At 37.2% G+C, this 15,687-nt stretch overlaps 1 protein-coding gene across 1 annotated transcript in view; it reads right to left on the bottom strand.

The window, feature by feature from the left end:
- The window catches only part of GFRA1 (GDNF family receptor alpha 1), a 144,408-nt gene that overhangs the window by 18,557 nt on the left and 110,164 nt on the right, over positions 1-15,687 (bottom strand). The window contains exons 6-7 of the mRNA XM_010564712.1: positions 13,055-13,189; positions 8,406-8,584 (exon numbers count right to left, since the gene is read on the bottom strand). Of these exons, the coding sequence (XP_010563014.1) occupies positions 8,406-8,584; positions 13,055-13,189 (314 nt within the window). The remainder of the gene's footprint in view (positions 1-8,405; positions 8,585-13,054; positions 13,190-15,687) is intronic.

The following is a 15,687-nucleotide window of genomic DNA, read 5'->3' as shown; positions in this document are numbered from 1 at the left end:
TACCCAATTCTTATCTTCTTTAAAATTATTTTGCACTGAAAATAAATCACAGCGAGCTGTGAGCATAAGAAAGTGAACTTTAATGGACACTTTACTGTAGCAGTAGAAAAAATATGGTCAACCACTTGTCCCAAAAACCAGCACAGGTTTGGTGTGCTCTACGAAATAGATAGCTAATCTATGCAAACAACCGGTTGATCATTAAGAGGCCCAAAAATGTCCAGAAGTGTCTGTAACAAGCAGACTGCAGGAGCCAACAAGGGTGGCAGCAAATCAGAGAATCACAGTGGAATCTGAATGCAGTAGTCATCCATGAGCTCTTCTCTACCCACTCATACACCCAAGGACTCATAAAAATATCGGGGAACAAAGATTTTTGGGAAAAGACTCTGGGGCGGGCAGCCTCACAACCCTACTCCAGGATCTGGGAACATCTCTCCAACCCCTGGGGATTTCAGGGAGCAGGATAAGAAACGAGGCAAATGCCATGACCCTGCAGCAGGACTGTGCACAACGCATCAGGGTCCTTCTCTGGCAGGGAGCCTTCTCCCCCATGGAACGAGGAGGTTGTGCAACAAATTGCTACTCTGCTCCCAAATTCTCACCCCTCTGCACCACCCCCCCCAAGACGGAGAAGGGATGTAATTTGTAAAACTGTATGCATCTGTGATTAAAATGCTTCGCTATCCAAAATTATTTAGCCTCCACACTGTCATTTGTCCTAAACTGTCACACTACAAAACAAAAACATCAATACCTGCTTCAATAACAGTGTTTAAAAATACATTTCAATTATAAAAGTCTTGTGAAATCCTTTTGCTTGCCTAGCAAATAACAATTTTTTCAAAAATAGCAGAATTGATAAAGATTTTATTTGTTAAAGTTGATCCATTCTGGCAACTGCCGAGCCATTTTCATACTTTAGAAAGAAACATCGTTGTATTGACAACTGTAGCAATTATCTGAGATAGTACCGGTCTTTTACTTTGGTTTTCCTCATGTATCTCTGTGGATATACTTTTTGAGGACAACACAGTGCATTAACATAGTTTATAATAGTGAAATATTTATTGTTTCTAGAGCACTCAAATACACTATGTGGTTTTCAGAATAAATGAAGGCTATGAGGTGATATCTTAGCTTCACTGAAGTTAACTGCAATTCATTGGGTTTTTAAGGTCAGGAGTACCTTTTCATTATGAGCCTGTGGAATAGCTAGTATGATGGGATTCTGGTCTATAAGTAGGACTCCTACAAGCTATTCCAGTTAAAATAAAAAAATACTAATGATTTCAATGATTCTATTCTTGTACTCCATTCCATTAAAAACCTGGTGGCACGATCGCTTTTGCCTGCACTCGCTTTGCAACAGGGTCAGCCTGCTGCCATAACCAGAGTTCCTTTCACTTGAACAAGTATAAATGGAAGCAGAGTCATGGCTAAAACCTAATATTTGCTAACAGCAAACAATATGTCTTAAACAAAGCACTTTGTCAAGTCCCATAAACGCACAATATATTATGAACTATACTTCCAAAGACAATATGATTAAACATCTACCATCGCAATGCAATGACCTAGAATTTTTATTAGTAGTAGTTATGCCTTAAAATTAAATTATAATACTGTACTCCATTTTATGGCTGTTTTTTGCAGGCTGTAGTGAGTTATCTGTTTTAAAAGGGAAAGACATGATGGACTAGATATTTGATTGAGAACTAAAGTTGGCTGGCATTAGGAATACCTTTAATATGATGAAGAACCACATAAAGTAATAACATGGGCTATGAATAGTTTGATTTGGCTTATCTGATGTGATCCAATTTTCTGATTCCAGTTTATTCCAGCACTTCGTATTTTTGTGGGTACTCCTATAAGAGGATACTGATGTGAAACACAGAAACAACAGTGGCTTAGGGGAACACTGCAAATGCTACATCTGCTTTTAGTAGCAATAATTTGCAAAATTCTTTCTGAGGATAAGAACTATAATCTGTCCAAAGAAATTTCCATTTTCTGTAAAGGTGTGTAGTACATTTTAATAAAGTTGTATTTTTGTAAGTCATTAAATTGGTTTTTAGTAACCTCATACTCATTTTCAATTGAACAATTATTAAACTATAAAACAAAATTGCATGATTCCTAAAACTGTAGCCTGGAGTTTTACAGTCTGCTATAAAGCGCTGTATTATTATAATACACTAAAGATGCTCAGACTATTAAAACTTTTTTTTTAAATGAACTGTAAAATATTTTATCATTGATGAAATAATTCTGAAGTATTATGCTCTCCAGCAGTACACATGCACAATACTTCGGTATAATGAAAAGCATACTAATCAAAAAAACATAATTTAAACTGTAATTCTAATATGCAAAATAAACCATTTTGCTGTCTTTTGGAAACAGAAGTTTATTACAGGCGAATTCCAACATTAAAAATGTTTCATCAGAGTACTGATCACTGAATATAAGGTCCAGTCTTACAGAGAGCTCTACATGTCAAAGAGACTGAACGTTAATCATTGTACATCTGTGTAGCTCTGATGATAACAATAGAGATGTGCTGACTTCCACTGCCGGAGAGTTTTAGCCTGTATTTTACTCCACAAATTGTGACTGATCCTGCAATGGAGCCCAATGTTCGACTAAGAAGTTCAACCAAGGCTGGTAAATGAGAACAATTTTCTACTGACTACTGATCGCTGATGTCTCATAGCAACACTGACACTAATATGATATTTCTGAGCCTAAAGGGTATGATACTTGGCTACATCCTCAAACTGTTCCTTTAATGTTCAAAAGAGAGGCAAAAGTCTCTCTGTACTTAGAAATTAATCAGCTCTATTAATCTGATCTTTAACTTCAGCAGGATGTCAACAAGCTTGAAAACGATCTATCTTGTGTGGTCCTGAAATTCTTTGGCAAAGACAGTGAAGAACCCAAGCACAACCTTGCTCCGAGTGGGAGCAGTCTACATGATCATACCACTAGTGCATATGTATGTATATGTTCACTGCAAAGCAGCCTTCTGGCACTCAGGTCCACTGTTTGCACAGTAATGCAGGTGGATTGCTGAGCACTTCCCTGCCTGGGAACACCAAGATTGCCATACAGACTCAAAACTCAAACCTGTCCCTTGCTCATGGTGACCTCACCTTCTCTGGTTCTGTCTGAAAGGTGCAAGAGTCATGCAGTACATGAATACAGTCTCAGGCAATTTTATATATCCACATTTTTTGAGGACAGCATGGTGCTGAAGCAAACAAGAATTAACTTCACTTGAAATCAATGCCAATGAAATCAATGGACAAAGCAGTCTCCGTTTTGTTAAAACACAGAATTTTCTCCCCAGATTAGAAGTATAAGATTAAAGATGAAACTTTAAATTATCCCTGGCTGTCAGATTTTAATCTGAACATGCAAAACACACAAGACTTCTTCAGGTACAACAGGATTGCTACTGAAGCAAATTAAAGATGCTGCTTTTTCAGAAGAAAAGCTGCCAATAGGTGTTCTCTAAATCACTTGTACCACCAGGCTGACCCCATTATATCAGCTAATCCTGGAAACACAGGAGGTAAATTTAAATCTTTTCAAATGAAACATTTAGTCAATATTCTTTTTTCTTTTTTTTTTTTTATTTTGTTCTGGCAGAGCATTGGGAGTTTTATATTCCTGTCCATCTTTTGCCCCAGACTATAACTTTCTGTGTGGTTGCAATGCCTGGAGGAAGAGGTCCAAGTATGACTTCTCCCAAAGGACAGAGCAGGCGGGGCATTTGAAAGGAGAGTGCTTGTTTTTCACAAAATGATAAAGAAACAGAAAGATCACAGGCTGTGTGAAGGGATGGGGGAAAGAGGGTGGCAGGCATATGGGAGAGTTAATGCTGATGCTCAGGGGATAAATCAAGTTCCCTTTGTCTCTATCCCAGCGTAGCGTCTCAGCCGTTGTACGATCCCCTCATCACCAACACACCTACATGCTGCCCGTGTTTCCTGCTTATGTTCACCCACCACCCAATTACCAGTCCACGAAGCTCCACACCTGCTGTGCCTTGATCCTCAGAACACTACACTGAAGCTTTTAACCCTCTCCAAACACCTACACAATACTTCATAATAATAATATTTAGCACACGGGAAGCTACATTAAATAATTATAGACAGTACTTCAAACACCAGATTAGCAGTTCCTCACACAGTGCGGAAGATCTGCAACAGACAGACCTACAGCTGAAAAGCACAGTCATTTTCAGTCTGTGAGTCACGTTTAAGTCCTGTCTCCTCAGAAAATCACAAGCCCTGTCTACGGGTTTTGTCCTAAGACTCACCATAATAGGTGTTTTTTAAAATCCCAAGTTTATGTAGAATTATGTGAATTTGTGGAAGAACAGCTTGCAATATGACCCACGTCTGTTCTAAACACTCACTAATCTTACATGCAAATAGAAAGAATTGACATATTTAAGTATCTAGATTTCTCTTTTGCTCCTTGTTCCCCACAAAATGTTTGAGCTTTTAATTCCTATCTCATAATTTTTTTAGTTTTGCTACTGAAAGCACAAAGACATTCACATACTGGACTTGACTGAAAAGTACTTACCTTCCATCTGTATCTCAATCATATGTGTCCACTGCTTATATTTCTTCAAAAGCACAAAAAACCCCAAAGTATAGAACTAGCTAGGGAGTTGATAGATTTTGATGCATAATTTTAGACTTAAACAGCCTTAACCGTCTTGACTTCTATCATTTTTGTCTTGTGCAAAATGTCCTCTAAAATACTATAGCAAACCCAGTATGAAAGTCTTAGGTTTTTATTTACCTCTGCTGATGACGTAGTTACAATGGGTCTAATCTAGTCTAATCTATCACTTGAAGTTATTTCATTGTCATCTTTCAGTTCCATGCACCTCTCCTAAATGCAGCAGCAGCATTTTTCTTGAAGAATACATGGTGTGAGTACACATCCAAACTTGTTCTTTTGTCCCTTTCAAATAATCCAACATGACGGTTCAAGCAGTGGTGACAGAATGTGAGACTGAAAGACCATAACCATTTTTTGACTGGCGTACTGAACACAAGTTATGACTGAGAATGAAGGATAAACAAATATGTCAGTTAAATAGAAAATGTTAGAGTGAAGCTATCAGGAAAAAAGATAGGGATGGCAATTACTTAATAAAATGTGCCTGTATAAGGAGAATGTTGTTGGCATTCATCTTCCTTTTTGTTCACAATATTTTATGAATTATTTTTATGTGGTGCTGAGGATCCTTTGCAAGATGTCAAGCACCTCAACAAATACTTGAATTTAGCATTTTATATAAAACTAACCACTATTTACTCTCTGGGTTTAGCAAACTTTGTTAGAAGCCAGGTTTATAAAAGAGTTTATAGGATGCTTGACAAAGTTAAGCACCTTCCTGCCAAAGATGGAGTGCTGATTTAATTTAGGGATTAAAAAAAAAAAAAAAAGTATATTACACAAATCCATCCATATGTAAACATAAAATAAACACATATCAGAAATCAACATTTCTCTGTGTCAATTTGAAATAAGAAAATACCACCATAATAGGAGAACTGTAAATTCTTGTAGCAATGGCTAAGTTGTAATGAAGAACAATTTCTAAACAGCATCACTGAAACAAAAATTATTTAGAAGTCCAAACCTTCAACAGGTATTCGAAAAAAATATTGAATACAGGTAAACAAAGAGTATCTCATATTTTCTTCAAGCATTCACAACCCTTCTGATTCCCAGGTTTGCATGTGTGCAAGAGAACATGGCACAGCAACAAAACCATTAGTATATTCTTGGTTTTCATACAACCATACTGAACAAGTTAGAAAAAAATGTATCAAAAATTGCTCAGTCAGTGACACTCTTGGAAGATTGGGTTAGTGCCTTGTATTTTACAACACCAGGAGGTTAGTATTTGTTCATGGTAATTTATACTAATCAATCACTTCCTGCTCTTTCTTCTTTCACTGTATTTTTAAACCCACTAACTAGGATATGCAGCTTTATAGCATCTCAATGATCATTTCCTTATCCCCGCTCTGCCATTGTCTTTTTGTGCTGAGACTAATGCTTCTAATTCTACTTTTCATAGTATTTAGGCTATATTGCCTTTTTGAAACCTTTCAGCTCAACCGCTAAGCATATAACAAAGCCCTTCAGATTGCTTTTGGTCGCACTAGTTCATGTTTTGAAAATACTACAAAGGCATATTTTTCATGGGAGGAGAGCCATGGAATGAATACACTTCTCCAAGTGTGATACGAATGCCTCCAGTTCTTTTGTAAAATTTGCATTGAGGTTTCAGTCTCACATGCAAAGTGGCACCATACTGTCCAACAAACACAGGTTTCTTTCTTAAAAAGCGTGGGCTTGTTTTGGCTCTATTCATAAGTTATTTTTTGAAAAATGCATTAAAATGTAAGAGTTTTGTTCTTCGTGTTTCAGTTCTGACACAAGGAAGCAGTGAGCATCAGAATGTTGTACTCCACAAGAATAGAACTGCTTGATTCACATAACTTCAGCGACCTTTTAGTGCAGACTTATCTATAGTTTCTACAAAGCAGCAGAGGGAATTTATTTAAAGGAAGCTATTTTCCCCACAGATCTTTACTTCTTGCATCAAGTATATCAGGGGTACACTTGAAGTCATAATATAGCTTTAAACCAGTGCTGATAAACTCATGTGGGATGTGACTTCAAAGTGTCAGAGTAACAGGAGTAAGGACAGGGAAGAATTTCATTCATTTTCGAAGCACTGGGACATCTATTCAGGCTTGAGGACCATTTGCAAATCAACTGAATCCAATGTGATCACTTGCCATTTCTTCAGTTCATTCCTTATCATGTGTACTTTGGTAGCATCTGGAGGCCTTACTCTATAGGGGACTACAAACACTGAAGGAAAATGTGACCTCTCCCATAAAACAACTTTTTACTATAACATGAATAATAATATCCCATCAAGGTCTTGCTTTAAATGCAAGATATTCCAAGTTTCAGGTTTAAAAGGTTACATTTCTTTTTAACATATTCTATTTGGTCAAATGACTGCTGCATATAGAAATATATGCCTACAACTATCTCCCTTGCATCAATGACTTACAAAGCTTAACTAATAATGAACGCATAGATATGAAAAATAGAATTAAAGCAGAAGGACCTAAACTCAACACCATCTACCATTAACCCCATATACTTTGTGACTCTATAATACCTCTGAAAATTGTTAATTTATATGCAATTTGCCAATGCAAAATAAAAGGAGAAACTAGAAAAGGATGAAGGTGAGAGAGTGGTGCAGGAAAAATTAGGAAGCAAAATCCTTTTCCGAGGGATAGTAATTGTTCATTTTAGTGAACATGGAAACTTTGATACAGTTTAATATGAAGAATACAAAATCAATTTTTTATAAGTGAAATGTGAATGCTACAAGTATGGAAGAGTTTGGGAATCCAGAAAAAAAATGTATCTTAATACCAGATGAGACCTTAAAAGTTGGACACTTTCGTTTGTGTCACAGAGCAATTTTCCTTCTGTAAAGACAAAAGTAAACAGGCCAAGCTGATCTATCCCTGACCTGATCTTGCATTTAAACCACCAGAAATGTTTATAACCCCAGATTCTAATCTGGCCTAAAGATGTTTCCAGCTTACATTTCCTGTTACCTCTTTCCTGTCTTGATTTTGCTGTTGTCTCCTGCCCAAGTTCTTCAAACTTTCTAAGAGCTAGTATATTGCCTTCAGCAAGTGATGAGCCTCTAAATCCAGAATCAGTGATGCACCATGAATAGCCTAATTGAAGTGTCAAAGAATATGGCTGCAGCCATTGGCCAAAATCACATCACAACCTTGACCCCAGTTCAGGAAGGCGCCTGATTCAAAATAGCTTCCATCTTTGTCCGGCTTTTTCATCATGTAATTTGTAGCACCACATTTCCTCTAATATCCAGCCCTACTCAGCCAAAAAACCTCTTAAGTTTACTGCCAATAACATAAGAAAGAAGGCAGCAGGACATGCTAGCTGACATTAAGAGTTGCCTCTGAATTTGGATTACTCAGGGGATTAATTTAATCTGACATATCCTGGCAGGGTTTGGAGAGTGCCACATTCATATCCAAACCTGTGATAACAAATTAAATCCTATGCCCTGTTTCTGAGTCAGAGAGGCAATAAAGTCAACGTTGAAATATGCATGTTTCTGATTTAAAATAGGAGTGTCTGATATTTTACAATATATCCGGGTTTTAACTACAACATGGGAATAACAGATATTCCAATTTAAGCAGGCATCTATTTATGCAGCAGGAGACTACTCTGTACACACATCTATGAAAAACTTTCATTTATGCACTGCAACAAGTACAAGACTCTCTTACCTGCAGGTTTGCACATGCTGGTGAATCGTTGTGGGTGGGTATTTCATTGTTGGTGGTCTCTGAACCTGTGTTTTTAAGTCTGGAAGCCGTTGTAGTTGTGGCTGTAGTGGTCTGTACTGGTAAGATTGGCTGCCACACATTCACATCAGTACCATTGCCGAAGGCCTGAATTGCATTTTCTGTAAAAATAAATCACAGGAAAATTTCTATTTCTAAACAAATGGCAGAAAGCAGAACTGACTTTGTAACCATTATTAGTATTATTCCATTGAAAATGTGTATTTATAGAAACTCAATTTTTATGCTGCAAAATGCGTCTTAATTTTGAACATGTCAGAAACCTGAACTGAGAGTCTGGGGTCACATAATTATCTGGTGCAGCCTCATCTTTGTAATGTTCCCAGTAATTCTTGACAGAAGCTCTGGGACTTACTGTAATCATATTTGTTACCACCCAAAAGCCTCAAAAATTTACTTTCAAGATTTAGAATACAGTTTTAATGTTATGTCCTAATTCAGGCAGGCGATGTTACATAGCAAACTAAAAACAGAGAGCAGGCAAAATATTAATTTATTTCTACAGCTTGTTGTAGTAAAACTAATATGCCTATAACTACAAAATGGTTTAACTAAGACAATCTTTTCCTTACAGTTTTCAATCAAAATCTGCATAATTAGGTGAGGGAAGCATGCTTAAACTAAAACTTTAGAATATAAAAGTTAAAAAGCTTATCATAGTTTCATGGGATTAAAGAGTGTGTTTATGGCAAGAGTAAATTGGTTGGGGTTTTTTATAAACAAATAGAAAAACAGTTTTTAATCAAGTCTTTGGGGATTCAACATGGATTTAGGGATTTCTTATTTCAAATTCTTTGTAGAAGAAATCAAACAATTTCACTGGGGACTAATATATGGAAGTTATTAATACTACTTCTCAGTGGTATTCCTTGCCTTACAAAATAATTTACATTTAATTCTCATCTGAAAAAGATGTATTTTATTCTGATACTAGTTCTTAGAACTCCAACATACAAAGAGAAGAATTCATAAAAGGCACCACAATCAGCTGGGTTGAGGGAGACAAAGTGGGAAGAGTGGAATGATATTTTTCTAGGTTTTACCTGAATAAGGCAATATATAAAAACAATATATTCCTATGATTTCCTAAATTAACAGCAACTCTTTGTTTCCATTATTGCAAGAAGGATCACAGAAATACATGCAATCCTTCCAGTTTTCTAAGTAAAAGTGGTCTTTACGATTAATCTTCTTATTATTTCATAGAATCATACTCAATGATCCTTATGGGTCCCTTCCAGTTTGAGTTATTCTATGACTCTATGATAGAACCATAGAATCATAGAATAGTTTGGATTGGAAGGGACCTGTAAAGGTCATCCAGTCCAACCCCCCTGCAATGAGCAGGGACATCTTCAACTAGATCAGGTTGCTCAGAGCCCCGTCCAACCTGACCTTGAATGTTCCCAGGAATGGGGCATCGACCACCTCTCTGGGCAACCTCTGCCAGTGTTTCACCACTCTCATCATAAAAAATGTCTTCCTTTTATCTACCCTGAATCAACCCTCCTTTAGTTTAAAACCATTACCCCTTGTCCTGTTGCTACAGGCCGTCTTAAAAAGTGAGTCCCCATCTTTCTTAAAATCCCCCTTAGGTATTGAAAAGCTGCAACAAGCTCTCCTCGGAGCCTTCTCTTCTCCAGGCTGAACAATCCCAATTCTCTCAGCCTGTCTTCATAGGAGAGGTGTTCCATCCCTCCTCATACTTTTGTAATATTTAAAACATATAAATTATATTTTAAATATGTATTTTATATATATAATTTTCATATGTATTTCAAATAGATTTAAAAAACCATAATGACTGTGAGGAGGTGCTTCATGTGTATAACTGCTCTCATAAAAGTCCTTTCAATAATTTTTATTAATTAACTGACTACTTCATGCTTTTCCTCCCACTTGCCAATTCCTTTTACTGCAGTATGAAGCAGGTGTGAACAAATCCTTTGAACAGATAGGTAGATACACTGAATCCCATTCAGTTCAGTAGGATTTCTAGAGTATGTAAATGAATGTCAGGACATTAATTTTCAGAGTAGCTAAAATAAAGTCTTAAGATGGATTTCCAGAATTTAAGATTGGCCAAACCCTAACTGGATAGGCAGCAATTAGGACCACTGTAACATTACCAATAAACTTGCATCTTCCAATAAAAAGGATAAAAGTACAAGCAAAGTAATACACAGCCCCAAATTTTAGGGTGGAATATATCTTAGTTGGGGCCTATTAATTTGGATTTTTAGCTTTCTTGAGATTGGGCCAATTTCACAGTTCTGATATAAAGCCATATTCTGCAGGACATTGCTGAGATAAAGAAACACTTTATCTAATACATGTAAAAAGAAAACAATTGTCTTTATTAGGACTAATTATTAACAGACTGGAACTTTCACTTGTATTTTCACACCCACCTTTTGAAATCAAAACTTTCACCCTAGTTTCAAGGGTTTCCACTCTGTTGCAAAAGGCTTTTCAACTCTAGAGTGGAATTTCCAGGTAAGCGCATACAGAGGCACAAGAAAGACCAGGACTTCAGGTGTGTACGTGGGACATGGTAAACTCGGCTTCATATCCCAGCTCCACATCATGCACAGTATGAATGTGACCCTAGGTCTCCTGCTTTCTGAGTCCCCTAACCCTCAGGGTACAGTCTCAGCTATTCCACTTTGCATAAATAACCAAATGGGCTTTGAATAAACATTTAAGCCAGGTTTTCCACATCCTCTGTAAATGGCCCGAATTACTGGTTTATTTTCCAGTTTGAAGGGGAAGTATACCTTAGCAAAACAGACTAGCATGAAATTCCTAGCTTCATTCCATCGTGGAAAAAGGATTTTTGTTTTGTCTAAAAAAAGTGGGAGGGATTTTAATCTCGTCCAATAAACAAATGACATTTTCTTCAGGCACTGTAAAGCCCATTAATGACAACAACAATTAAAAAAAAAAATTGGAACTTTTTCCATTCTCTGTAAGAGAAAAAACTTTTTATTAAACTAGAAACATCTTTAACTTCTTTATGACGAAGACATCTCTTACAGCTAGGATGACTATAATTTGTCTCACAGTAACCTCTAATGTCTTTGATTTGTCTTCATTAATGCTATTTTACTGATAGCAAAAGAAAGGACAAGGGATCGCTCTGTCTTTATGTTCTAAAAGGAACCTGTAACATTCTGGCAATAATATATTCACAAATGAATAAAATCTGATGTATTACAGTATATATAAATGATAGCCCCATTAGGTTTGAAGAAGGTCTGATGCTATATTGTTAACTTTAATCCAATCATAGTCTGAACTGTTTTCTGGGGTTTTTTGTTAAATGACCTTAAGTAATTTATTCATTCTCCCAAAGCTTAATAAAGAGTGTATCAAATAGCAACTCAAGTCACTCACTTTTTGTAGTCAAAGCTCCTCATGTCTTCACAACATGCTGCCTGTTGGGAAGCTACCAATGGAGATTTTCAGACCGCTATACTAAAATACAGACTGAACCCTGCATTAGCATTAGCTCAAGTATACAGGGCTGGATGGGACAGTCTGGATCATCGAGTTCATTCACTATTTTTGAAAAAAGCAACGATGTATGCTTCTTTTCATAAGCTGATGAAATACGACTTTTAAAACCGGTAAGAGTTTTTTACCCTGAAAACTGCTGGAAGCCTATTTCTTAACTCTAGTCTGGTGGTAAAAAATTTTCCAATTTCGAGCCTAAATACGTATGGCCAATATCTCACTTTTTGATCTTGTGCCAACATTGTCCTCTAGGTTAAGTAATCCTTTTCCTTCCCTGGGCTTGCCCCTCTAATGCAATTTCAGAAGACAATCACGTATCCTTTCAACTTCTGTTCTGCTAGGCTAGGGAAGCCAAGCTCTTTTGGTCTCCTCATTTATCTGAAATTAAAACTCTGATGCACACTCCACATCATCCAATTACGCTGCTCCAGGCAGACAGGAAATTTGAAAAGAGAACCTGCCAAAATTGACTCCACTGAGCCATCCTGAAATTTATAACAGTCCCTAATTTGGAAGTGAGTTTGACTAAAAAAAAAGAAAATCAATAATTTAACAAAATCTTGAAAATAGGTACCATCCAGACCTGTGTTAAAAACAGGCATCTGAGATCAAGTAGCCTAAAAAACCTGAAGCTTGGCTATAAATTGCAAGCACAATCCAATTTATACTTACCTACAGCAAATCCTTCATATCATAAACTACATGTCTTTTTTTATATGAAGTTCGTAAATTATACAGAAGCCCCTCAGGTGTTGCAAATTTTTGGTACAGATGCTGCCTGACTGTTAGGGTCCTAACATGATCTGTGATGTAAACATATTTCTGCACGATACAACTTTGTATTTGAATTTTTTTCCAAGAGCTTCTCATGTTTGCAGTCTTGGCCATAAACCATAGTATCAGGCATATTTGCTTGTTTAATTCTTACACCTACAGCAGAACCATGCTTAGGAAGTGCAAAAAGATGGCCTTGATGTATCGTAACATACTTAAACAGTAAAGAAATTCCAGAAAACATCCTAGAACACATTTAAGACATAGGATTTTGTACTCACTAAGGCATGTATTGTCCTGGAAGAAATTCAGAAATTTCATGCATTCATCTATGTCATTACCGCTGTTGCTGCAGTCACACCATGGGGCAACGCTGAGACTGTTTGAGTCTATGTAGTTTGGTGTCATCACTGTGCCTATCAATAAAGAGTGAAGTACAGTACTGTGAGCAACCTTTGCACTGAAATATTCTTTCCATTCTAAGAAGATAGCAAACAGCACTTGGTAAGTCACGTATTCAGAGCTGGAATCACAATGCAGACCCATGGCAGGGCTCTAACTTCCAGACTTAACAGCTCCTGGCTCCCTACGCCCTTTGACACCCAGCCCTATGCCATACTGCACACCCTCGGTTCTTTGAATGCAGCCACTTTAGGGACTGTAAAATGACTTATGCAGTAAAGACCCATTCCCTTCTTCCAAAAAGGTTTATATTGCATTCCCACAGAGAGCTGTAACAGCAGAATTGACAAGGGGAAAACTGTGGCACAGGGGAGGGATGGATTGGAAGAAGGTGGGAACCTCTTAAAAGGGCTCTGCTGCCAAATCAAACATAAGTGGACCTGTGTCCTTAGAGTTGCACTCTAAAAATCCAATTTTTCTTCCTCACTTATGTTTTTTCTCATTTTTGTTCTAGCTGCAAATAGATGGCTGAAACTAGACATCCAGGCCTGAGCTTCCTCCTTGAGTCTGCAGCCAGCCTGAAAAAAAACATTTCTGAAACGCAGGAGCAAGGAGAATGCTAGTCATGCTGAAAGGAGCCCTAATATATCTTGGAGGAGCGTTAACCCCATAGTGCTCATTAGTGACCTGCCAACAGAGTGGGTTATGGTGATGAACAAAGCAAAAACATAACCAGCATGCATAAAATGGTACACTAGATTCTTTGCAGGAAATAAATTACTATTAATCTTGCTGTGTCACTACTTTTTCACTACAGTGATTGTTTCCTAAGTATTGTCAACAACTTGCAACCACAGGTTCGCTCTAACTTTATTACAAATTCTTGGGTAAATATTCTCACATTTTTGTGCCAACTCAAGGCTACCAAGAATGAAATGAAACCAAAGAATGCATTTTGTGTCTTAAAAGATATACAGCAACTGTTCTTCACTCATCTGGATCAGGCAACTGTTAAATGATCAGCACTTATTCAAACAAGTAGTCTCACGGAAGGCATTGCCCCAGCAGGTCAGAGATTTCAAACTTCCCTAAGGATTGAGAAGTTTGAACCTTTATTTTATTTGTCTGACCAACAGGAAAGATTAAATAAAAAGGGGCAGGTATTCCAGACTTGTACTGGTGACAGCTGTTTCAGGAAACATGTTCCTCACTTGGTAATCTACAGTTCTAGGACAGGCTATATATCATGAGGAAATATGACCATATCTCCTCAAAACTGACATCAAAGTAGTCACTAGGAAGATGGAATAGATGAAGGATAAATATTAGAGACCCAAAGTGTACACTAGCAGAGAAAATTTGGTCCATAGGTCCAGGGTCCAAGAGTCTGCAATAACACAGAGGAAAGGGCTATCAAACATCAAGTTAAAAGAAGGAACATTAGAAATAACACAAATCACAGAATGATGTCAAATAGCCTTTCAGTCACCAGGCAGAGCTGGGAACCGGACAAATCAACATGCAAACTGCTTCATACATGACATGGGAGACAAAGGAGAACAGACATTAAGGGCTGGCCTGAGAAAGGCAGTAATGTATTTGAAAATGAATGCAGTCCCACTGCCAAACTCACAAAAAGCATCTTTAGTCTTGTTTTGGGGTGGTCTTACATTAGAATGCAATCCCATACCTTTACCTACTTCCAGCTTTTAACGGATAGTTGCAGTAATAATTGCTCAAATTCTACATGAGATTAGCACATGAGTAAATAGCACCATTCAAAATTTATTAAATGGAGGTACAGAATTTAGTAAAATAGGCAAATATCATTTGCACCATTAATGAAAACTTGACAGTAGATAAATAAGAAGAGGAATGATTTTAAATTAAAAACAAATGAAAATATCTGTCCATTATCCGTTTGATGGTTCAGTACACTATTTCAACCATGTAACATGATCTGAAAGAAGTGAAAGAAAATGAAAATCAAGAAGATTTTGCAAATGGAAAGAAAACAGTAGACCTCAAAAAAACAAAAAGGCTAAGTAGCAAACGCTTAGTGAAGGGTTAAAAAAACAGAAAGGTATTAAGGAAATTAAAAGGTCACTGATGTAAGACTTTGTTATCACAAAGAGGTAACAAGGTAATTAAAATGGGTCAAGATAGGGGCTAAAAGCGTAACAGATACCAAGGTACGATTAGGGTTGATGAATACAGGGAAGACAGGACTAGGAATGTGTATACACAGCACACAAACTGTACATCCAGAAAAAAAGAGTGGCTGAAAGAGCAGATAGTAGAAAATCAGTCTGTCATTTAAACCTGGGGGCAGATGTGAACCCAAGCGGATTATGTGCTTGGTTTCCTGGGGTGGATTTTCTTATTTCCCTGCAACGTGTGTGCCTTCCCCTTTCCCCTCCCTGCTAGCTGGCATCTTGGAAATTCTGCTGAAGGACACTAACGGATCAGAGAAACCATGACGGTTGGCAGTAAAGTAGGACATGCTTGGTTT

The sequence above is a fragment of the Haliaeetus leucocephalus genome, unplaced genomic scaffold (assembly GCF_000737465.1).
Source record: "Haliaeetus leucocephalus isolate CR32 unplaced genomic scaffold, Haliaeetus_leucocephalus-4.0 Scaffold184, whole genome shotgun sequence".
Classification (NCBI taxonomy): Eukaryota; Metazoa; Chordata; class Aves; order Accipitriformes; family Accipitridae; genus Haliaeetus; species Haliaeetus leucocephalus.
Note: the sequence above shows the minus strand (reverse complement) of the source record. Positions and strands in the feature narration are given on the sequence as shown.